This window comes from Argiope bruennichi, chromosome 3 (genome assembly GCF_947563725.1).
Source record: "Argiope bruennichi chromosome 3, qqArgBrue1.1, whole genome shotgun sequence".
NCBI lineage: Eukaryota > Metazoa > Arthropoda > Arachnida > Araneae > Araneidae > Argiope > Argiope bruennichi.
The window spans coordinates 4269455-4294513 of record NC_079153.1 but is presented as its reverse complement, the minus strand read 5'-3'; the positions used below and the strand labels follow the sequence as shown (position 1 = coordinate 4294513).

The window sequence follows — 25059 nt, the reverse complement described above, 5'->3', positions numbered from 1 at the left end:
CTTTACATTAAAACTTACTTTCATTGTATGCAAGTTAAGAGAAAAAATTTAAAAAAAAAAAAAAAAAAAAAGATCAAAATCATTGAAATTTTTTTCAATTTTTAAAAAAACTATATTAGGACATATTTATTTGATATAAATTTTTTTTAATTAAACTTGCTTTTTTATTGAAAATAAATAGAATTCACGTTTTCAAATTGTACAAGTATAGATTATAATACTACTTTTTACTAATGCCATACACATAAACTGAATTTTAAAAATTAAAGAAGTAATATCTTTAGCAGTAACTATTTCTTATTTTGTGATCAAATAAATAAAAATTTACAATTAAAATTCCAATATGTAACATTCCATACATATTTTACACCTTCTCTCATAATCTTGCAGCACTTTAAAAGAATAGTTTATACTTCTCCAATCTCAAAATAGTCATATTTTCTTTTATAAAGGAATGATTTTTCTGACAAATAAAATAGCATCTGCATGCAAAGTATTAAGATCCTTATAGGAATTCAGAAAAAGTCTAATTTTTAAACAAAGATTCAATGACTCTTTCCCCTTTTTATAAGGTAAACAATTGTAAGAAACAGAGAAATATCTGCTTTAAAATCAACACAGAAACACAAGAAACTTGAATGATCAAACTGATTGTGAGAGAGAAGTTACAACAATTCAACAGAAACAACAAAAATCATAAAAATACTTTTTCATAAACCTAAAAAAATCCCCAAGAAATCAAAAATAAAACAAGACAGTGTCAGAAAATCATATCCACCTCTCTTAAAAATAAGTCAGGGTGGCAAATGGCACTTGAACACACTTTACATCACAGATATAATGTACATCAAAAACATTTGTGCAGCATTTAAAATAAACATTAAAATAAAATAAACATTTCCAGCTGAATATTTTACAAACAGTAAATGGCATTAAACTTCTTATGTATAGGTATATTTATACACATTTATATGCATTGTACTTGCCTGTATGTATGCATATATATATTAAAAATTTAAACATATAGAGAAAATGAGAAATATTTTCCCTAATTATTTCATACTTATTGTTTTTGCATTTAGAAACCCAAGAAACTTTATGGTTGTTTGTAGGCTACATAAATATAAAATCACATACACAATTTTACATCACTCATTTATGCACCAGTTTGATTACTAGTGGTATAAGATTAATATATTTCATTCCAATTACTTAGCTACTATAAGATAACACAACAGAGCACACTTCATTACAAGGTAACAATGACCAATATTTCACAAAAGCTCATAGATTGTTTAGTTCTAATTTCATCCTCATTATTATAGATCCTTCAGTAGAATTTTCTAAAAAAGGAAGAACAAATTTATAAAGCAGCATTTTTCAATCAAAAAACATGAAGAAATTCACTGATTTAAAATAAAATATGTAACGTTGACCATAAATTTTATCCTAAGAGAAAAAAAGAGAGAAAAAAAAAAAAAAAACATGTAAGAATCTAAAAATGGCAGAAAATTTCATTCAGGAAGTTAAGAACATTCTTTACTCATAAAATACAGTATCCTCATTTACAGGCCAATTTCATAATTTTTATATGAGCATCTTTCAAAAATCTACAGCTTCACATTCTTAAAAATGAAGCACCATAAAACTACACACTTAGCTTGCCCTATGAACAAGTAAATTTATTTTATTTTATTGCACAATTACCAGTGATATGTAAACAGCTCACTTGTAATAACAAAATCAATATATAGAAAAGAAAAATAACTTTAATCTACTGAACTTTCAGAGAATTAATTAAAAAAAAAAAAAAAAAAAAAAAAAAAACCCGGATATTACCACAATTCTTGAAATTTGAAAAAATAACAATGAAGAATCTTATTATTGGAAAGTCATAATTTTTTTATAATTTAAACCACAGCAATTCCCCTCATATGCTTCCCATTATAAGAAAACAAAGCTCAAAATTCCATTTTTGTATAACCCCCAATTTTCTTATATAAACACAATATGCTGAATTTCAACACCTTAGAATTTTGATACAATAAAAACAACGCATTTTACTTCTTATGAACTTATATTTACGCACTTTCAAAAGCATAGAGCAAAAATAATTTTATGCCAGAAATACAATTATAAAAAATAAAAATTTCCTATAAAATATTTTTATTTCTGTTATATGAAAGCAATCGATATGTAATTGCCAAATTCTTCATTAAAATCAAAAATAAACAAACAGTTGACCAACAAGTACTGGTTCTATGCTCTTGTCTTATGCATGTTATAATTAAAAGTCCACCATCCATACAGGATATAAATCTTAACCAACTAAAATATTCAGATGATTATGCTCAAAGATTTATGTTAGCCCACAAACAAATGCATAATCTAAGAGATATATAATTGGCATTTAATTCTAGTATTGCATTACTTCATATGTACATCAACAGAGGGAGAAATATGTTTCTGTTGCCTCATAGCACAGTGTGTTTTTCAATATATATATATATATATGTTTCTTAAATTACAATGTAAATTACACCAAGGTCATGCAGTTTGAAGCAAAAATATCTGCTATATTCTGCAGCAGATATCTCAATTCTTCTTCCACTATAATTATGTAGAATCACTGCTTCGTACTCATGTCCTTGACTGGTTCGACAATACACTTCTTTACATAACACCTTAATTGGAGGGTGTTGGTGTGCTGCTAGATGTTTTGTTTGCTAGAGATGTTTGTCCAGCTGAAGAATTTAAACCCTGGCTAGAGGTTCCAAGCAAGTTTGTGCTGCTGTCCATTGAGCTTCCTGTACTGGACATAGCTAATTTTCTCATCTGACGAATGACAGCAGTAGCATTGTACGCTTGCTGTTAAATCAAACAAAACACATTATTCATTAGAATACAAGCATATAAATATTTTACATCTCAATATTAGTTATAATATGAATGAAATACTTCCAACAATTTGTCTCTACATAATTGCAAATCAAAATTAATAGACAAGAAATATAATATGTTTTTGTAAAAATCTATTTTTTTCTGGCTAGTTTCTAATGAATTAAATTTGACATTCTAATGCATTAATGACACAAAATGTACGATGTCACAAAATACCATACCAAATTTGATATATTTAAGTCATATTTCTGAGCTATCATGTTTACATGTTTCTGAAAGTACAGACCGACAGACAGTCAATTCATAGTTGGACATGGTTCAAAATTTGACACATGTCTACATTATAGATGTTAAATCTGAGTACTGAATTTTATATATACCTAGCTCTCTTCATTTTGTAATTATCATTTTAACTTCTATTCAGACAGATGGACTTCTGAACATATTTTACTCGAAATTTGATAAAAATCTGTAAAGATGATGTAAAGATAATTATAAAAATGCAATCAATCTCAACCACCTAGCTCAAAGCATTTTTTGAGTCATCTTTGTCTCAAACAGATACACATTTTAAAAAAGTTTGTCAAAATCCCAAGTTTGAATTTTTTGACAATTACTATATTTTTTCTATACTACATATACAAGAAAGTAAATACATAATTATTACAAAACATTATGGATAATGAATGTACCCAATTTAAAGCATTTTAAAGTTATATTATGAATGAAAGTTATGATTTTCTTCAAATCAAAAGGAAATGTCTGTGTTGTTGAATTTAATGGAAAAATAAAGCTTCTTTTATTAAATTTAATTGTCTATTTTCAAAGCTTTAAAAAATGGTTTAGAAAAAAAAAGTGCAAAAGATTATTTGGAAAAGATAACTAAAAAACATACCAATACCCTCTCTATCCACACACACAAGCACAAACATTTAAAAGCAAATAATATTTTTTTGTTTATAAAAAAAAGTAATAAAAGATTCATTAATTAATAACATTATTAATTCATTAACATTAATCAGATAGAATATTATCTAATATATTATTAAAAGAAAAATTTAATTCATACAAGCATTTTTTCTAAAGTGGAGATATTCTTTAAATTAACATTAAATACACTAATCTTAGGCATGTTCACTTTATGAGGCAAAGAAACATACCCTCCATTTTGTCTTTGCAAAATTCTTTTTCAGCTGTTCACTCACACTAGCTTGAATATTCTTGTCACTGGCAGTATTACCACTGATCCTAATTAAATATCAATAAGAGCATTTCATATAATAACAATAAAAATACTTTATTAAAAATTGTACATTTTGTTAGATTGATAGCTGTTAACATATGTTAATTGAACTAAAAACCACAGTCTTCCCACAAAAAAAGAGGGGGGGGAGGACAATAAGCTGGCAAAATCAACACTTACTGAATTAGATACATTTAAGAACATCTTTTAGTTGTCCCACTTACAAGTGAAATTTTAAATTTATATTTTGCCATAAGAACCATTATCAGAAAAACAGCAAAAATAGATCAAATTTGCAATGAAATAATAAGAAAAGCCACATTTACTTACCATGGGTGTGCTAATGCTTGTTTACATGTATAACGTTTGTCCATATCTACACAAATTAGATGCCTAATAAAATCTTTTGCTAAAAGCGAATAATAGAACTTAGTATAAAGCAAAGAAGTGAGAAATATAAATTACATGTTGAATTTTAGATAACAATATAGAAATGGAAGGCACTGAGAATTAAGGAACATTTGGGCAGTTTTCTTTTAACTGCCAAATTTTATCTTTGAATTGGATGCATGAATATAAATGCTCAACTAATTCTTAGCTAAGAAGAAGTGATAAATTGCAAGTAATTACACACAAACAATTTCATTTGATATTAAATTTCCTCGTAAAATTCTGAAATTACTATATTAAATATTCAAAAAAATTCAAAAGTTTAAAAAAATAATTAAAGGAAGTAAAATGCATAAATATAACTTTCATATTCAGTACAACACTTAATTCTTCTTCTAATTTTCTAAATACCTATTATTCTGAGCCTTACCTTTAAAAAATAACCTTTTCAAGTAAATAAACCGATCTTTTTTTGCTGTTCATATAATATCTAAAATTTAAGAATATTTTATAGAGAAAAAAAAAAAACTGTTATTATAAAGCAGAAAATACACATATCTTTCTGTTTGTATAAAGAATTCTTCTGAGATAGTAATCAGAAGTGGAATGATATTTCTGTCTGATATTCTGATGTCCTTTTCTAAGCCACCAATAATGTTATTTTCAAGTTTCAAAATTACTTCTAAAGGTATTCAATTAAAAGACAAAAATTAAATTAAACTTTTTTATTTTTGTATAATAAATTGTGAAGATATTATAGCATGAAAAGGATTTATGTATTAATTTAAACAATTGTATTTTTAACAATATTAATTTAACTGTCCTACATTTTTTTAAAAATTTTAATAATTTTTCAAAATTTATCATAAATACAATTTGCAACAATGTCTTCAATTATTTAAATAAAATTCAAACCAATTTTACAGTTTTGTCAAATGCTGCATTCAAATATTTTTTACCACTTTTAAAATTATGATAAAATAAGTTGCTTTCTCTGAACATAATGTTAATTTTTTTTTATTTATTTTTTTATTTTCACATTTTGTAGTATGCACATCTTTTAACATATATGTTCAGCAATTCAATAACTAAGCCTTCTTTTGTTTAATTTTCACAACTTACATCCAAAGATTCTGAATAGTATTTATGCAAATCAAAGTTACTATTTTCAGTTTCAACCAAAGAGAGTAACCTATGAAAAATATACAACAATTTATCTGTTAGGGACAGAAACTCTCTCTCTGGAAATAATTTGGAATTTTTTTAATTTGGTAATTATGCTGAAGATTTAATTAGAGAAAACTCTCACAATAAACTATGAAATTCTTTATTTTTAAAGGAAGAACTGCTGTAATAATTCCATTAAATTTATTTGTATAATTCAGTTATCCCCTTCACAATTATGCTATTCACAATTATGTTATATGAAAATATCTAGAACTTTTAGAAAATCTTATTTTATTTATTTATTTTTTCTTGAGTTTAATATGCTTATGTAGTTGTAGCGAAGAAATAAATATTACTATCAAAGTAGAAGTAGTAATTAAATATTTACTACCAAATATTAACCAATGCTATAATGACATGAAGAACATTGCACTTTTTTAAAAATAGGGTAGATATAGATAATCATTTTAATATATAGATAACAATTTTAAGTAAAAGAGAAATCTGCCCAAGTTCATTTCCTTGTCTTCCTGCAATTTGAATAGATTGAAATCGCAAGAAGACAATTTTATTTCTCAAATATATACTTCCAGAAAACTAATCAATTTTCCACAGTCTATAAAAATTAAGATATTTAAATATTTAATAATTTCTATTCAGGAGCCCTGAGAGTGAAAATAAAACAGTAATTTACAAAGCAGATGAGCATTCTCAAACATATTGAATAGGCCATGAAGAAACACGGAGGAGAAATTGAAGGCCAATAAGAGCGAATCATTCCAATTCCTTTGCATTTATTTGCATTGGAATTCTAAATTCCAATGCAAATAAATGCAAAGGAACAGCGATTATTTACAACTAAATACTGCTAATTATAACTGATATTCATTGAAAAGAAAAGTTAATTTTTCATACTACAATTTGAGTTTATGAGAAAATGTTTGCTTCAAAATAATTGGGTTTATTTTCAAACCTGAGAAAACAAATATCTAGTCATCTGGATTACCATCTGAAGAAAACCATTTTTGGTAGAAATAAAGTAATAAAACCTTTAATTTTTTAAAAAAAATTTAGCTTTAATTTGGGTCTTTTTTGCAAGTCTGGAACTTTTGGCAAGCACACAAATATACAAATGAATTATTTTTAAAATCTGCATATTTTTACATATAAACTTTGCAAAATTAATTATATTTTAGAAAGCATGAGTATATGCAAATTAAATAAGAAATTAAATTTAGATTAAAAAAATATTACTTGCTTACAAGTATGATAGTTGATAGTTTCGTCTTTAGGAAAATATATAAACCAGAGAAAATAACCTTCTAAATAATATATTTTTACAGCAACCGCCATAAACGAAAACACTTGCTTTGAAGAGTTCTTTTGGTGGACAGATAGTAGAAATTAATTTATTGCTTTTAAACATAACAAAATAAATTTAGATTTGTTCAAATTATAGAAATGTAAGGTTTACAACAAATCACTTTTTTTTTTCACTCCACAAGTATATCCTCACCCCCTTCCCATTTTAAGCCTTTTTCATGCATTATTTCTATCTTTAGTTGGTGAGAAATCTATTATAAATTAAATGTTCATAGAATTCCATTCTTTAATGTATATAATAAAATGAAAAACTAAATAAATCAAAGACAACAAATGCAACTTTTCTGTTCAAAAGCAATTTTTAATATTTTATATAATTTTAAATTTATACATTTACTAATGATAATAATAAAAAAGAAACTTTACACATACCAGAATCGGATATTTCATCCCAATATGGAGAGTCAAATTCAAAGTCACCTTTTAATATTTGGGCAAATAAGTTTGCATCATTTTCATCATAAAATGGAGGATAACCACAAAGTCTAAAATAAGATATACCATATGGTAAACATAATCAGGACAAAATAATGCTAAAGAAAATTAATCAAAACAATTGAAATTAAATACTGTAAATGTTTTACTGAAACAAATTTACCATATTAGAAATACATTCCTTCCCAGTAATGATTATCAGAAAAATTATTATGAGATGAAAAGTCTGATTTAAATTACAAATAATATGACTTTGATCTTCAAATGTGATTTAAATGGTAAAGGGATAAAGTCAATCAATAATTTAAAGATATTTAAATCAAAACATAATTGCATTATTGAAAATTCCAGTATATTGCAAACATATATACAAAGGTGAAAATTCAACAAAATTTTAAAGTTTTACTCTTAAAATATTAAATTGGAAATATATGATCCAATCAGAACAATTTTGAGTTTTTATAACCAAGAATTACACCTGCAAGGAATTAACATGATTATACATTGTTTACATAACTTTTAAAGAAAAGTGACACTCATACTTACAAAAGCTGATATACTAGCACATTTTTTTCAATAACAATTAATTTAAAGAGAATCTTGAAGTCTGTAATAACATTATCAATTGTAAAACAGCAAATTTATAATAAATTATCATTTAATATGTCATTTACAATCTCACTAACATATTACAATAAAATTTTCTTAATGAAAAAAGTGAGAACCACTTACAAAATGTAAGCAATAACTCCAATAGACCATACATCTACAGCTTTACCATATGGTTTTTGTGCAAGAACTTCTGGAGCTGAAAATATATATATATGCACATTTTCCATTTATTGAATTCAAAGGTTAATGATGCAATTAATTCAACTAAATAACAAAGTAAGTAAATGTATTAAAACTAAGTATTTCATCGGTCAAATTTTTATTATTTTGTAAGTCAGTTTTTACATAAATCACGACTAATCTGGAAAAAAGAGGGGAAAATGTAGCAAAAATAAATACATAGAGTTTCTGACAAATTACAGATTGGAAGTTTGATTAAAAAACTTAATTCTAAACAATTCAAGAAATTTCTACTGCTAAAGTATAATAAAAAATGAAAAGGACACAAAATTAATTCACCATTTAATGAAACTAATCCATTTAAATTAATATTCATCAATTATTTTTCAAAATTAATTTGAAGTTGCAGGAAATATTTTGTAAATGCAAAGAATAGAATAATGTGCTAGGGTAGACAGAAACTTGCAGCCTACAGTTGCAGTTTTAATAATTTAAAAAATAAATATGATTTTAATGCATATAAAATAAAATTTATCACATTAATAGTTGATATGCTCGATGTAGCTTGATATTAAAATCCTTTCATGTATGATATTTTTAACATAAAGATTATTTCTGTCTAGAACATTATAATATACAAAATCCTTTGACTGTCTGAAATGTTTAATTTAAATGCCAGAATTTTTTTTTAAAATTGCCGATAATAAATTTGTTTCTTAAGTAATATGTACATATTATAACTGTAAATTTTGGTCACAAATGCAGAAATATTTGTAAAAAAAATTTAAGAGCATTTTGAGATAATTAATTTTTTTATTAATAATAAGGATAAAAATAAATCAAATCAATAGTTATTCCTGTTACAGATAGGTAACTATTATTTTTTTAAATTTCCTTTCAGAATTCCTCTTATATTTTTGGCAATAAAAACAAAAGAAAAATAAATTATATAACAAAAAGAATTTAAAAAAAAACATATTATATATACTATATAAGAAAACATGATATCAATGAAACACAGAAGTAATAATTGGTGAAAGAAATAATGTGCTGTAGAGATTACACACCCACATAACCAGGAGTGCCACAAGCTGTTGCCATAATTCCTGAATCTTCCATTTTGGAGAGCCCGAAATCACTAATCATGATCTTGGAATCTTCATCTGGACTATAATACAGCAAATTTTCTGGCTGAAATAAGAAAATTCAATTTCTTTTGATTCGGACTGAGAAAAAAAAATTATTAACAAATAATAGTACTTTTAAAGCTTAAACAAAAAATCATTGGAGAAATTAATCAAAAAATTAATTTCAAATGATATTAACCAAGAAAACACTAACTACAGAGAGAACCATAGATATAGGCAATCATTCTTTTATTATTTTCTTCTTTTTGTCTAAATGTTTTTTGTTTTTCAGTTGATTTTAGCAATTTTTTCCTCATACATATGATTTTTTTTATTGGAATTTGAAGACAGTTAATGATTGCACCAATGAACTATATACTTTATTTACTACCCAAATATAAATATATGTAAAATATAAAAAAAAAGAGAAAAAAATATAAAATTTGGAAACTTTCTAGATAACTGACACTAAAAATAATGACAGTCTGAAAAAAAAAAAAAAAAAAAATTATTCTGATTTAGTTTTTTTAGACATTTTAGTCAAAAATCAGATAAAATAAATTTTCTTCTCATAAGAATGTCAACTACAGAAATAAAATTTGCATATCTTAATTGAATTCCATCCAGTTTAACACATCCTTAATTAAAAGGAAATAAAACCTTATAGTTAAGTGAAATATAACAGAAAACAAATCTCATTAAAAATATCACCTTTAAATCCCTGTGAACTACACCTTGAGAATGCATGTAATCTACAGCCTCCAAAATTTGACGAATAAGGTGACTAGCATCCTTTTCAGTGTAACTCCCTTTTTCAACAATCCGGTCAAATAATTCTCCACCAGTTACTCTGTTAGAGACAGAATATAGATTATTTAAAATAAATTCAAATTACTTATAACATCTTTACACACTGCAGCAAATAAAATACAAAAGCAATATCTTTTTGAAAATCTTAATCTTAAAAAGAGATTAGTTATAAATAAATTGTATTTTCAAGTCTGAAATGCTAGATTTAAATATTATATTTAGACGAATTAAACATGTATTTTAAGCCATAAAAAGTTCTTCAAGGAGTGAAGATTAGCAAAAATTAGAATGGTCAGTAATGATATAACCATAGAAGTCAAAGGTACTCAAACCTCCACACAAAAACTTTAAAGGCTAAAAGGAGAAAGGGTAGAAGGGGTGTGCAATAGTATTATTTTATATCTAAGAGAACACAATAATATCTAAATAAGACAGAACTGCATTAAATAACGAAAGGCTCACTTTTGTAATATAATGACTAAAAGAATTATATCATTTCAAATGTTTAAGTTTTTAAATATTAATAGCAGCCCAGCTAAGCCAATCTAATAAGATTACAATTTCTAACACATCTAGCTGTTTTGGATGCCCATAGCTTCTATGATTCAAGTTTAATAATAAGAAATTGTATTTCAGAAATATGATTTTGATCATCTTTTACAGACAGCAATTACCTATATGAACTTTAAGATCATGATGGTTTGACAACATAGTTCTTCCATATTGATGAAATGTCTATTTTACATCTTCATATATTTTAATAAGATACAGATATTGGATCATATAAATAATAAAAACTATGTATTAAATTCCTATGATTAGCATATTACATACAACCATATAAACTATAAATTAATATTAAAAGTGGAAACATAATGTGAAACTTGCAAACAGTACATTAATTTGCTCAGCAGGGGATGAAATCACAAAAAGAATTATAGTATTTTCTGCAGTTATATTGTGCATTTACTGTTGTATTATATAACATTTTTGAATTTCAGATTTATGTCACTTTCCCATTACTATAGAATTGGTCCATTATTCTATTTGGGATGAAGACAATATGGCTTCATTTAATTATCTGATACTATCTGTAAAAAAAAAAAAAAAAAAAAAAAAAAAAAATAGTTTCTTCTGCAACTTATAATGATTTCATCTCCTGGTGAGTAGATTAATATGTTATTCACAAGTTTCTCACTTTTAATATTGATTTATAATTTATTTTCACAGCACTCCTTGAATTACATAGCAGTTTCTTGCTTATCCATTTCCCATGTTTTCTCCTCCCCCCTTTTCATATGTTAAAAAAAAATTTCAATTTTGGTTTACTTTCGTTTTTTCACTTTATTTATTCTTTTATCTTTTTATTTTTACATTTTCTCTCTCTCTTACTCGTATATTATTGTGTAATATACACAAACACATGCAGTGTCCCAAATTAGTGGAACAAGATTTTATTTCCCTAAATATTGCATTTTGACAATTACAAAGTTTCTTTAAATGAGTTGGGCAAATGTATAAAAACATTCTGATCTCTATAGAGGTTGATAGTAATTTTTTTTTTTTTTTTTTTTTTTTTCAGCACAGAAAAACTATCATACAAAAATAATTATCTCATACGCATTATATGATCTAACCATTATGATTTCAAAGAAATTTACTAATCATGCATAATACTATTCACTTCCATTGGTCATTGCAGCATTGACTTAAAAGAAAAGAAACGGAAAACTAGAAACTGAGTTTTATGTTATTGCAGAGAAGTACTTGAATGGCAAGCAGCAAAATAAAATTCCTTGTTTGTACTTGCTTGTTTCCTAAAAAAATGCAATATTACAGCAACAAGGTAAGCTTGTATATGCTTATAATGTGTACTGCATGTAATCTAATGCTAGCCAAGTGGTAGAAGAACACAAAATATTCCCAACCTTCACTATTAAATATGCATCCATAGTCTAAATTTTGCTGTATCGTAACTTCAATTTGTTATTTGATTTAAAAACTACACATATATCAAACAGAATCCTCCTTCCATAACTTTTAACAATAAAAGAAAATTATATTTCATGAAACAATGACAACAGTTTGAATTTCAAGCTATAATATATTGTTAGAAATTAGACATATATATATATATATTAAAAAATACCAAATTGCAATAAAAATTTGCATGACTATTAAGTTGATATCATTAAAATTTAAAACTGCGTAAAGTTCATTTTTGAGTGAATCTTTTCAGATGTTATAATGAAAAAAATGCAAAAATTTATTTAATTTTTAATTATTTAAAATTCTAATTAAAATACCCCTCCAAAAAAATGACTACAATGCCTATTTCCATCTTCCAAAGTATAAACATGCCAAAATTAATAACTATAGGCTAAATGGTGTGACCTGTACAGTGCCAGAACATAAACATGTTCACACAATTATCTTTTTTTATTAGTACAGAATGTAATTATTATGCAAGCAAAACTGTAAAAGAATAATTTATGTTCTCAGTCTGCTTTATACATTTTTCAAATAGGAATTTACAGTATTTCTAAATACATATTAAAAGATGTTACAAACAATACTTAATTTTTAAATTATTTTATTTGGAACAAAATTTGATTAAATAATTTGGCATGTTACAGCCAACAAATTTATCTGCAAACAAACAAAAACAGTGTTTAATTATTTCGAGACTTCATCATCTATGCTTTAAATTTCAGAAGAAGATAATTTTAACCCACTAATATTTTGATATGTATACATTTTTTGCTTAAATAAAGCTGAAATATAATTTTTTTAATGTTATTTTACCATTATGATAAACGCAGCAACATGTTAGGTATGAATAGACTTACAGTTCCATTACAAGATAAACTTTATTTTTGTCTTCAAAAGTTTCAACAAGCTGCACAATATTTGGGTGCTTTAACCTATAATGAAGTAAACATTCAAAGATAAGTAAAATTTGCAATTTCTAACATTAACATTATACTGCATTACATTATATAACATATATACTCTGTATGATTAAGCCATGAAATATGGAAAAGGAAAAAATAAACAAAGTTCAAAAAGTAATCAATGGAAATCAAATATAAAAATAAACTATAAAATGGGCATTAACTAAATATTTTGCAGACACAGCCAGTCAGATTCAGATTGGATCAGAAGAATCTGGAAATATAGAACTCTACAGTATATATAAAAGTTTAAATGATTTTTCTTACAAAGTAGCCATTTAATAATTATACTCGATTCTTTATTTTCTTTGCAATAAGACATTGCTAAACTCTATATATATAATCGTGATTTACAAAGAGGTATTCAATAATTAATCAAAACAATACATTTATCACAGGAATATAACTTTTATATTAGCACTTTCTAATATTAAGTAGTTCAAAAATGCTTATTATTTCTTTTTTGAGCTATAATCTGGATAGTAACTCCTTATGGTTAGCACTGTAATTTGTACAATACGTGCATATTAGGAAATGGTCAAAATAAGTATATAATTTCATTTTAGAAATACTGGGAAAAGAGTATTATTAAAAAAATTGTTTTCATTGTTAATCATAAAAACCAATTAATGTATTTTCTATTTTAAATAATTCTTAACAAAGACACTGACAACAAAACAATATTTCTCAATATTAAGACATTTTGCTATAATGTCTTGTTTGTTTTGTTTAACTTAATAACAGAATATTTAAAACATGCCATTTATACATAAATTCTGGCACTATTTCACACACAAGTATGAATCTTGTCTTTCAATTCATATTTCCTAATCAAGTTCAAATTTAAAAAAACCTTAACTTAGTTATCTGACCCTGAAATTTATATTAGAAATAATAATAATAAAACCTTTACAGAAATTTTAGACTGGAATTAATATTCAACATTTATTATAAATTAGTATTATTAATTCCCTCATTTTAATATTAAATTACTATTTAAAGGATGTCAATGTAAAACAACAACAAAATAAAATAAACAATGGGAGAATCTAAGAATAAGAACTATTATCTTGAAAGGTTAAAACAATAATATTTATTTTCTAATGTTTTATATGCAATATGGTCTGTTGGTATCTTTTCATACCACAATAGTAAGGTTTAAGTACATATAACTAATTTTATACGAAAAAAAAAAATTTCCATGAGTAATATATATATATATTAACACAAATTGTTTGATAGTTAATTACTAACCAAAAATTCTATTCAATAGGAAATCGAACTAAAGTTGAAAAAATTGTTTTAAATAGTAGTTAACATAAAGTACTTATTCACATTAAGAAGAAATTTAATTATTAAGTTCTATTTCATTACAAAGCAATATAGAAAAAATGTCTCATTAATAAGACAATTTTCTGCACTTTAACCATTTAACAATGTAAACTAATTTGTTTTATCTTTGTATACACATAGGACAATAAAAAATAATTTAGTCCATAAACAGTTAATTTTGGAAAACAGAATTCAGTATAAAGCTCTCTATCCTATATTCTGAAAAAAATTCATTATACTCAGAATATATTGTTTCAGTTACCAACCACAAATGAGCAAAAGCTGACACCATTATCAATATCAACACATCGATGCACATAACATTACAAAAATTGAAGTGCCAACCTTACATTCTTTCCAAGAACTGAGGTAGTGTGATCAATTTAAATAATTGCTTCTATTTTTTTTTCTGTTTTTTTCATGTCACCAATATATATATATATATATATATATTTATATGACAACATATTCTATTAAACTAAAAAGATATTAAAAATTAATAAATATTAAACATTTTTAAAAGTTACCTTAAATTTGGGAAAATGGATTTGTATAAGTACTCAAAGAAAAGAATTAAATTAAGAATTACATCACAAATTATATTAAGTGATGATGTTCAAAAATTTTTTTTCAGTACTGATTCCATTTATAAATTGATCACTACAAAATTTTGATAATGAAAGAATTTTGCACCTTGTAGTGGCTTTCATTAACCCAGTAGCAATGTAAATTTTGTAAAAATTTGCTTTCATTTTAATCAGAGTGTTAAATTCATTTGAAGTACTAAGCAGTTACTTTACTTGGTTGAGAATGCACGAATTACTCAAACTTCTGCCAAATTCATTTACTAAATTATTGAGGATAATGATATTTCCATTTGAAAGATACATTTGAATATAATGTAAAATCTTCAAAAGGCAAGTGGAGGACAATGTAAATAGAAAATTAAGACCTAAGCATTTGAAACTGAAACATTTTTATATTTATATTACAATATTTAATTACTCTATGACACTTTCAAAACACCTACTACCACCTTATAAATAATCAAAATTCAATCTGTGAAACATTCAGTTTCAATTTTATTCACCCACTTTATATAATATATATATATGTGTGTAAACATATTTTAGCAGCTGTATGACCAAAAAGAAAAATTAACTTTTGAAAATTTTAAAACATCGATTTATTTAATCACAGGAAGCAATGATAAACTGAGGTCCATTTACATTACAATAAAGGTGCAGACGAGACCGAACTGAGAAAGAGACATGATTCAGACTGAAAAATTAGATAAATAATAGAATTGTGAAATAAATTCAATTTTTGAGCAAACATCATATCAAATATTTTTCAATATTTTCTCATAATCATAATTAATTGCATTTTCTAAAAGGCATGCAATTTGCAAGGCCATAAATACTTTTCATTGCTTTTAAAAATTGTTTTAAGAATTGATAATAAAAGACTACATTTACAAAAGTTTAAAAGTTTTCTATAATATGAAAAAGCAAAATACAGTGAAACTTCACTAATATTAAACAAATAAGATCTACATAATATAATTTGATTTTTAAAAAATGTTTGAAAGGGATTATAGTGATAGAAAATTTTTAAACTAAAATTGATATTAGAGATTTAATTCAAGATTAAGTAGTTTTTGATAAATTATATATAAATATAAACAGTAAATAAATTTAATAAAAAGTATACAACATTTTGAATACTATATTGGTATAATAAAACTTCAAAATGAATAGAATAGTAATAGTGAAAAATTTAAGATAGCTTTTTTGATTGAATACATTAGACAACAGAAAATTCCCTCATGTTATTAAGACATAAAAAAAGTATTCACCAATATAGGTAATTAGCTCACATATACCAGTCAGAACTTTTTTTTTTTTTTTTTTTTTTTACAATTTGAATTGGCCAAAATAAATTTAAATTTCTAATAAATTCAAATTAAAAACTTCTGAATGTTCTACTTTTCTAACTTCTGAATTCACAACTAACATATTTAGAAGAAAACTGTTAATCAAAATTTGTATAAATGCAAAACATAGATATAAAATGAACTGCAATCTCTGGTAATCACAATAACATTAATATATAAAAAAAATGCATTTTAAAACATTATTGACAAAATTTACAAGTATTTTTCATTCAGGGAGGGAGGAAATTGATTAATTATACAGATATTTATAAAATGTCTCATGCAAGTTTGAAACAGAATCAATATAAATTAATATTAACAATAGAGATATTTAAAGCTGAGGACTTTAATTACTGGCAAAGCTCCAAAATCTATGCATGCATCTATCTGCGAACTTAAGAATGTAAATATTTGTATGAGCTTTCATTAACACTCAAAAGCTAGAAATTAAAAAGGAAAATATCATACAAATTATTTGAAATTCAAAAGTAGATTATTTTATCATAGAAAAACTAAATTTTTTTGTAATGATTTTTTAAAAAATATTGAGCATTCATGTATGGATAAAAGATTTACAATTTTAGAATTGAATACAGCATATTTATTGATGATGCCAGAACAAATATGAAAATTATGCATGTTTAGAAACTACATTCTAAGATTATAGTATTTTAAGTTTGGATTTTGCCACTTTTTCTCCTGAGAAGCAGACAATGGTATTTGTATGTTAACTGCATGTCAGTGGTGAATTTAAAGCTTAAATGAATGCATGTCATTGGAAAACAAGGTCCAATTTTAACAACAAATAACATGACATCGTAGGCAATTAATCACTGGCACGCAATTAACAAAATCCTTAACATTCAAAAGTACCAAGGCAATTATTTTGAAAGGATTCAGTTTAATTAAATTAGTTTGCCACACAGTGTTTCATTATATTCAACAATTTTCCCAATGTATTTTTCATATTTTGATGCTTTACAAAACTGCCATTATGTAAAATCATCTGTATATACACTAAGAAAAAAAAATAATAAATCATATGTTTATTGCATATTTCCTCCCTTTGTACAGAGATTAGAAATCAGAAGTTACATGTTTTCCCCCTCCTCTGTTCCTAGTAAATCACTTATTAAAATCTTTTACATTTAGAAGCATTTAATATGCTTTAACTTTCTTCAGTCTTTTTACTTAACTTTGTACTTACAGCTGTAAATAGTTGCAATGTTAAATTTTTTTTTAACTGCAGCAACTGGAAAAGAAACTGAAGTCTATAATGAAATTAAAAGAATCAAGAATATTTCCGATTTTTCTCATTAATTTGTGAAATATTAAAATAAGTTTGCTTGAGTTAGATATTCATGTGGGTAATTGTGCCAATTTGGTAGTTCCTTGAGTGTAATAGGATCTTTGGAAAATCAATAGAAATTTAGATAAAAAGTATTTCAAGTTCAGCAATAGAAGCAACTTTGAATTAGGTTTAGAAATAAATTGCTTAAAATTTAACTAATTTTGAAATTGTAGTAAAAGCTCAAAGATAAACTTGGCATTATTTTTTCTTATAAGTTCTTTCACTTGAAACAAGTATTTACATAGACCAAACAGTGATAAAAGAATATTTTGACATCACCTGGATACAGCTCCTCTTCCCAGAAGATTGCTCTTTGTCAAATTTAGTATTTATTATATTAATTACATAGCATTTACTATCTTGATTGGTGCAATTTGATTTTTTTAAAAAACCTAGATTTATTTATAAAATTGCTGTTTTACCATGTTGTAAATAAAAATCCATTCCTAAATAATCATACCAATAATTAAACCAATGATGGAGGTACTAATATAGAGATCAAGAGACAGTAAAAAAAAGAAGATGGAAGACAGTATTATCTTAAGGCTTCCAAAATTATTAAATACAAGTAAATGATTCTCTTTGATTTAAAAAAAAATGGTTTATAGATCATACCTAGAAATAATCAAAGTTGGTTAGTTTTAATAAATATTTTTTTTCACCATCATATCATATGTTCAAAAATCTTGAAAGCAGCACTAAGTGTTCATTGGATCCCCCCCCCCAATTCCTTTAATGGTATTAGATATGAAGTAATTATAAAGCTACAAAAAGAAATATTTAATTATGGACAACTATCTTTCTGAAGTAAGAAACTGCATACTCATTAACAAGCAAATATATTATGAATAGAAAACAAATTTATGAAAAGAAAAATATTTTCCATTTGTTCTACATTTATGTCCTTCTTACTGGCAAAAATTCCTTTCTAATTAAAAAAAAAAAAAAAAAGGATAATGAATGTTAAAAAGATTATCTGACAGGTCTTTTGAAATATAGCTACCAACAAACTTAAATACAATTAAAAATATGTGAAGGAAAAAAAAATCTAAAAGAAGGAATGAGACTTTATTGCTTACATCACAATTTTTTTTTTTTTTATGTGTGTGATGAAGAGGTTTGTTGATAACAGGATAGTACAAAAGCTTTTGATAGTAAAAGCATGCATAAGTAAAAAGAGAAGAGTAGAATAAACAAAGTCTGATGATCACTGAAAGAGAAATAAAAATAATGAAAAGCCCAGCCCTTAAAATACTACAAGAGTGGGGAAAAAAAATGATTGTTCTTTATATACATATAAAGGAAAAGAAGGAATGGAAAGGAGTTATTTGACAAAATTTCTGATATCCATTTTTGTCAAGAGATGCTATTAATACAAACCATATTAAAGAAAATTTATTTGTTAAAATCTTTATAAGTGTGCTTCATTCAGTAAAATAAAGAATACTATTTCTCTATCAATATAAAATAGTTTTTCAAAGAGAACTTTTTGATGAAACCACACTTTGGAATGAGAACCATTTCTTTTATTCACATGCAATCTTAAAATTTTAAGACACATTTTATCTCAAGGATCATATTTAATATAAAAATAAGACAATCTTTAGCATATCATAAATTCAAAATATTTATATAAGAAAATAAAAGTTTACCTCGCCAATCTAAAAAGAAAGATTTGTTATTTCAAATATGCATATCTTCAATTTTTAAAATAATTACATCATATTAAAATAAAATGAATATGAAAATGATAATTTTAATTTATTAGAATACAAATTCTACAAAAACAATGTCACATACATATGATAACTTTTGACAGTTTTACAAAAAGACAAAATTCTTACCTCCTCAATACTTTAATTTCATTTTCTAAAGAATCTTCTTTTCCTTTAAGTGCTTTTTTGTCAATACATTTTATTGCATACATTTTCGAGCTTTCATCTTTGCTTTCAGCAAGTACCACTTGGGAAAAAGCACCTCTGAGATGAAGAGAGAAAATAACTTTTCAATTCCATAAATATCAAAATAGCAATAAAGCTTAAATTTGAACTTCAAACAACAGATATAACAAAACAAATACTTTCCAGCTAATAATTTTTACACGGTTTTCAATAGACTTACAGTGAAAGAGTTGTAAACTATTTAACTACTTAATCATTAAATTAATGAATTATATGAAACAGAATAATTAGATGCTTTCCTAGATACTTTTAGATATTTTTTTTTTTTAAAAAGGAAAGGAAATAAACATAAGTGTAAGAAATTTTATACTGTAACAATTTTTTTTCTGTGAAACATATATAATTAAATAAAATTGTTATTACATTATATTGAAAAAAAAATGATATTTTTAAAAAAAATAAAGATATAAATGATTGAAATAATATATACAAGAATAAGATACTGTAGAAGGCATTGGTTAGAAATATATATATATATATATATATACTTGTAGAAAATTATAAATATACTATTTTCTGTTCAAAATATTTTTAAAAGGTTATATTTAAAAATATCCATCTTTTTAAATTAAGTTCTCTTTAACTTTTTTCTAAATTAAAATAAATACAAAGTAGAACAAGAAATTAATAATTCAAACTTTTCAAAAACTTGCTGATAGTTACTCCACAAAAGTGAAAATGATGAAGATCGGGCAAATTTGGTTTTTAATAAGTAATCTTCTTCTAACTCACTTTAAACTATAATATTACTTATTTTTATGAAAATAAATCTAATTTTTGCATGATACAACAAGTTTAAATGCATTTTTTTTTATTCTGAGAATCCTTATGACCATAAAATGCAAAGAACTGTCAGAAAAATATAACAGCATTAGTCAGAAAAATACTAATAATATACTCAAATCAACTTATTCAGATATAAAATAGAAGTTTATAGTTAAATTATTCTTTTGGATATTTTTATAAACTTTTCTTTCTCTTATCATCCTCTAAATTTAAGAAACTATCATTGAGGTAACATATCAATTCAATATTAGAAGACAAGACTTGCAACAAGAAAGAAATCATTCAATTCTGGCCCCTCTATTGTAAAAGTAATGATACTTGAAAAAGGAATTCAAGTTAAAAACTAATAGTTATGCTATTTTTTCAGATTATTTTGAAAATTTCATTAATGCTAAAGAGATTAAAATTTTTGCAATCAAAATTTCAATACAGTCCTAGTAGAGAGAGAGAGAGAGAGAAACATAACTTAACCAATCAATTAATAATTCCAATTACTACCTTTCAGTAAATCTTTTATAGTTATTCAATTTTTATAGTTAATTTTAAATACAGATTAGAAGAATAAAATTAGTCAAATCTTTGAAAATGTTATGCAAATTTAGAGAATTAAAAAAAAATGACGCAAGAATTTAACAGAAATTACATTAAAAAAAAATCACACTTATCATCTCTAATACTAAATAATAACTTCTGTCTATAAGAAAAATTGTCACCAGAAGAAATACTTAAATATTATGAAAGTGTATTTATGATATCTGAATTAAAAAAAAGTTTTGAAATAATATTAATCACTAAAAAATAAACTAAAAATATTTTACTATATGGTATATGTATAAAAATATATGAGCATTTTAATTTGAGAATTAAAACACAGGTTAAACATTTTTTTAAAAAATACACAATTTTACAAAAATATGATTCCAAATATGTATTCTTATTCAAGCACTAGTGCACCCCTTCCCCTCACAAACACTTTTCAAAGTTTTACTATTTATAAAAAAAAGTTGCTTCAGTATTTCTATAAATTAATTTTAATAGTCATATTCAATTATTAATTATCTTAAATGAGCTATTTATTTACTAAATTCACTAAAAACCAATTAATGCATTTTTAATAATGAAAATAAATAATTTCAAATAATCAAAAACACCTTTTCCTAAATTAACATGGTATAACAATTATATATGGTTGATCCCAGTTTAAAATAAATTATTCAATTTATTTTATGGCAAATATATACCTCAATAGTTTTATCAGCATTTATTTTTAACAAAATAAATAAAAGGTAATCTTAATTAAATGGAGAAAAAAAATAGCTTTTGATTCTATAATATCCAGAAGAAAAATATTTTACGCTCAAGAGCTTTCAACAATCTATACAGTATAATCATTATTTTTTGAGTTTAAATCTAGCTAACCAATCAAAAACAGATGATACAATTGTTTAATAGTAAGATACAGAAACTAAACAAATAATGAGTTGCTAACCTTTCTATTTATAAATTAATGAATTGAAAACCTAAATATTGGGCTTTAAACAATAATTATGACTTCAGACATTATACAGGCTTGAAATACAAAAAAAGCTAAACATCATAAAATAATGAATTATGCCAATCATAAGCCCTCAGAAAATAAGTTTTATTATTTGAACAACAAATTCATGCTAAAAACATTTTAGATATTAAGAATATAGTAGTATTATTACATAAAAAAATTAATTGACCTAGAGAATGATAAAATTTGATTCTGAAAAAAGAAGAACCAAAGGCAGAATATAATTCCAAATATTATTCTAACTATATATATGAAAGCAAATGCACAAGTGTACATTATTTACAATATTGATGGGAAAATTAGGGGGAGAGGGGGAATAAAATACTTCTCCACTAATGAAAAACATTAGATTAAAAAATTAGATACTAAAAATAAATAATTTTTCAACTCATTGTAAGCATTTAAATATTTTAAAATTATAAAGCATATAATTCTATGTAAAAACTTAAAATAAAATTTTCAAATGAAATATAAAAAATGCTGTCAATCTATATATGGACCATGAATTATATTTACTTTCACAGTATTAAAAAAAATATATATATATATAAACTAACTAAATTTGGCAGAATACCTAAAAAGAAATTTTTTTTTTTTTTTTTGAAATTGTAGCTTACAATAAAGAATTATCAGAAGAGAATACAGAAGGCGTAACAGTAAAATTTAGAAACTAATAAAATCTACTATACATTACAAACTCTTATGTGTTACATAACCATTATTGGCTTTCTTTTCTATTACTTTTAAATAAATTTTAACAGTTAAAGAATTAATAAAATCATTTCCCTTATATGATTTTGAGGTAAAAAGTTTTAAAAGCTTAAAAAATATTCATTGCTCCCTTCTTTTGAAAATGTGATACAATATGGAGAATGTTTAAAATTCACATTTATAAAACTAAAAGCTTTTATTTAAAACATATAGAAATACACACAATGAAACCATCAACAAGATAGAAAAAAAAGTCCTGCAATATTTTTTACTAATTCTGATATAAAATATAAAGAAGTATTTTTAAGCTGGTGAGCGGAAACTTTTTGAGAGGCAGGATTTTCCAAGAATATTTCTGTCACAGGGAAATTTATAACAATTTATGTGTGTGTGTATATATATATATATATATATATGTTACTTTGAAATAAGATAATTCAGATTTAAAATAATTTAATAAGACAAGATATATGGGAACTTTCTTTTATTCTAATACAATAAAAGCCAAAGAAATTGTTGCAACTTAATAAAAGTATTTAAATATCAAAATTATGATTAATACTGAAATTAGACATTTAAACTTTGTTGAGAGGTGAAAGTTAAAGATGTGGTACAAAGATAATTTAAACAATAACTGTACAATAGAAAGGAAGATAAGGGAAATTTTTATATTTAGAATGACAGAAAAATTAGCTTTTTTTAAAAGTGTGATACAAGTATTAAAAAAAAACTATTCATAGATTTTAACAGATTGTTATTATTATGTTAATGCTATTTAATTAATTTAAAAGAAAAATCTTCAAAAATATACACATTTAGGTAATTAACAAGTAGATTATTATTATTATTTTACTACACAGAATGCAAAAGATTCGATTTTATTTCAAAATATAAATTATTCATCTCTTGAAGGCGTTATTCATTTTCATGTCATTTTGTAAAGTCCTTTTTACAAAATATTCTTTTGGATGATTGGTAAAATTAACCAAATTAATTAGGAGTTTATTCAGATTTAACTGTCATATTTAATTTCACATAATAAATATTTTATCTTAAAAATTTTAATAAATTATTATTTAAAAAAATATCTTATCATAAGTTCTAATTAGCAATAAACCTGCAAAGTATTAATTCTCCATTTATAAAAATATCTTGAGCTATATTTTTATAAAAGAAATCTTCATATATATTTAAAAAAGATAACATAAAGGAAGCAAAAATTTGATTATATTATTTGTTCCCAAGGTCTATCTAGAAGGATAACAACAGTCTTAATCAAATGTAACTGTTGGAAAGATGAAAAGATCAAAGTTGGATTTTCCTGCAACAAAATGTTTTTCATCGTGTCTATTAAGAAAGCTTATTTAAAGTTTCATTATAATTTTATCAATTATGCGTCTTTTTTTTCACTTTAGTTTAATCTACCAATGCAAAATTTTAATATTACATAAAATTATTAAAACATGCGATACTCCGATAGAACGCATTTATTAATTAATATTTTTATTTCTGCATTATATTTTCATTTGTTCCGTGAAATCACAGAAGCTTCCGATATAAATAACAAATGTTTAAAGAGAAAATAATAATTATATCGACAAATATAAAACAAGTTAAGATATCAATAAAAAATTATACGGACATTTAAAAAAAGATGTAACAAATATTAACGATCTTCATTTTACAGAATTAAATTTGCATATTTTATATAAAAAAATATTAAGAATATAATAAAGTCAATGAAATTATTGATGTATTTTAAATAGACCGGCGATTTAAAAATTTGGGACACATTATCTTCATGTACATAAACAACACAGCCTTAGAAATAACCAGCATGCAGATTATCAAAGAATTCTCAAAATTTAAACACTTCTAACGAGAAAATAACAGAAAAACATTATAAGCACAGAATTAAGATTGAATTTAATATTCAAGAATGAAACTGCATGTACTTACGTCCCAAGCAGATCTTTAAATTCATATTTATCTTCCACACTGGCAGTTTCTTTTTTACGTTGTGCATCCTTTTTTCCGAATAAAGGCATATTGTTTTTGATGTTAAGGATATTCCACACAATTAATGTAAATATATACTGACAAATTGCCTTAGTTGTTTCGGCTTGTTTTAACACTAAACACACTCAACCACTCGTCCGTGCTACCGACATCGTTAACGCTGCGAAGCTGCACGATCCCGTAAGAAACAGGACATGAGTGTT

At 24.4% G+C, this 25059-nt stretch overlaps 1 protein-coding gene across 1 annotated transcript; it reads right to left on the bottom strand.

Annotated features, from left to right (window-relative positions):
• Positions 1 to 122: 122 nt before the first annotated feature.
• On the bottom strand, positions 123 to 25059 carry LOC129964026 (calcium/calmodulin-dependent protein kinase type 1-like). The gene is made up of 10 exons (XM_056078690.1): positions 24797 to 25059; positions 19666 to 19800; positions 13098 to 13172; positions 10150 to 10288; positions 9379 to 9502; positions 8252 to 8327; positions 7457 to 7569; positions 4475 to 4553; positions 4062 to 4149; positions 123 to 2868 (listed from the first exon to the last, which is right to left on the bottom strand). The coding sequence occupies exons 1-10, from the start codon at positions 24883 to 24885 to the stop codon at positions 2686 to 2688; spliced, it is 1101 nt and encodes a 366-aa protein (XP_055934665.1). The 5' UTR covers positions 24886 to 25059; the 3' UTR covers positions 123 to 2685.

Bases quoted from the DNA above. Each gene is read 5' to 3' on its own strand.
- LOC129964026 (XM_056078690.1), bottom strand. From the start codon at position 24,885: ATGCCTTTATTCGGAAAAAAGGATGCACAACGTAAAAAAGAAACTGCC. The intron at 8,328-9,378 runs GTGTGTAATCTC...ATATATTTTCAG, and splicing joins TGGCACTCCTGGTTATGTGG to CTCCAGAAGTTCTTGCACAA. The intron at 7,570-8,251 runs GTAAGTGGTTCT...ATCTTATTTTAG, and splicing joins GGAGTTATTGCTTACATTTT to ACTTTGTGGTTATCCTCCAT.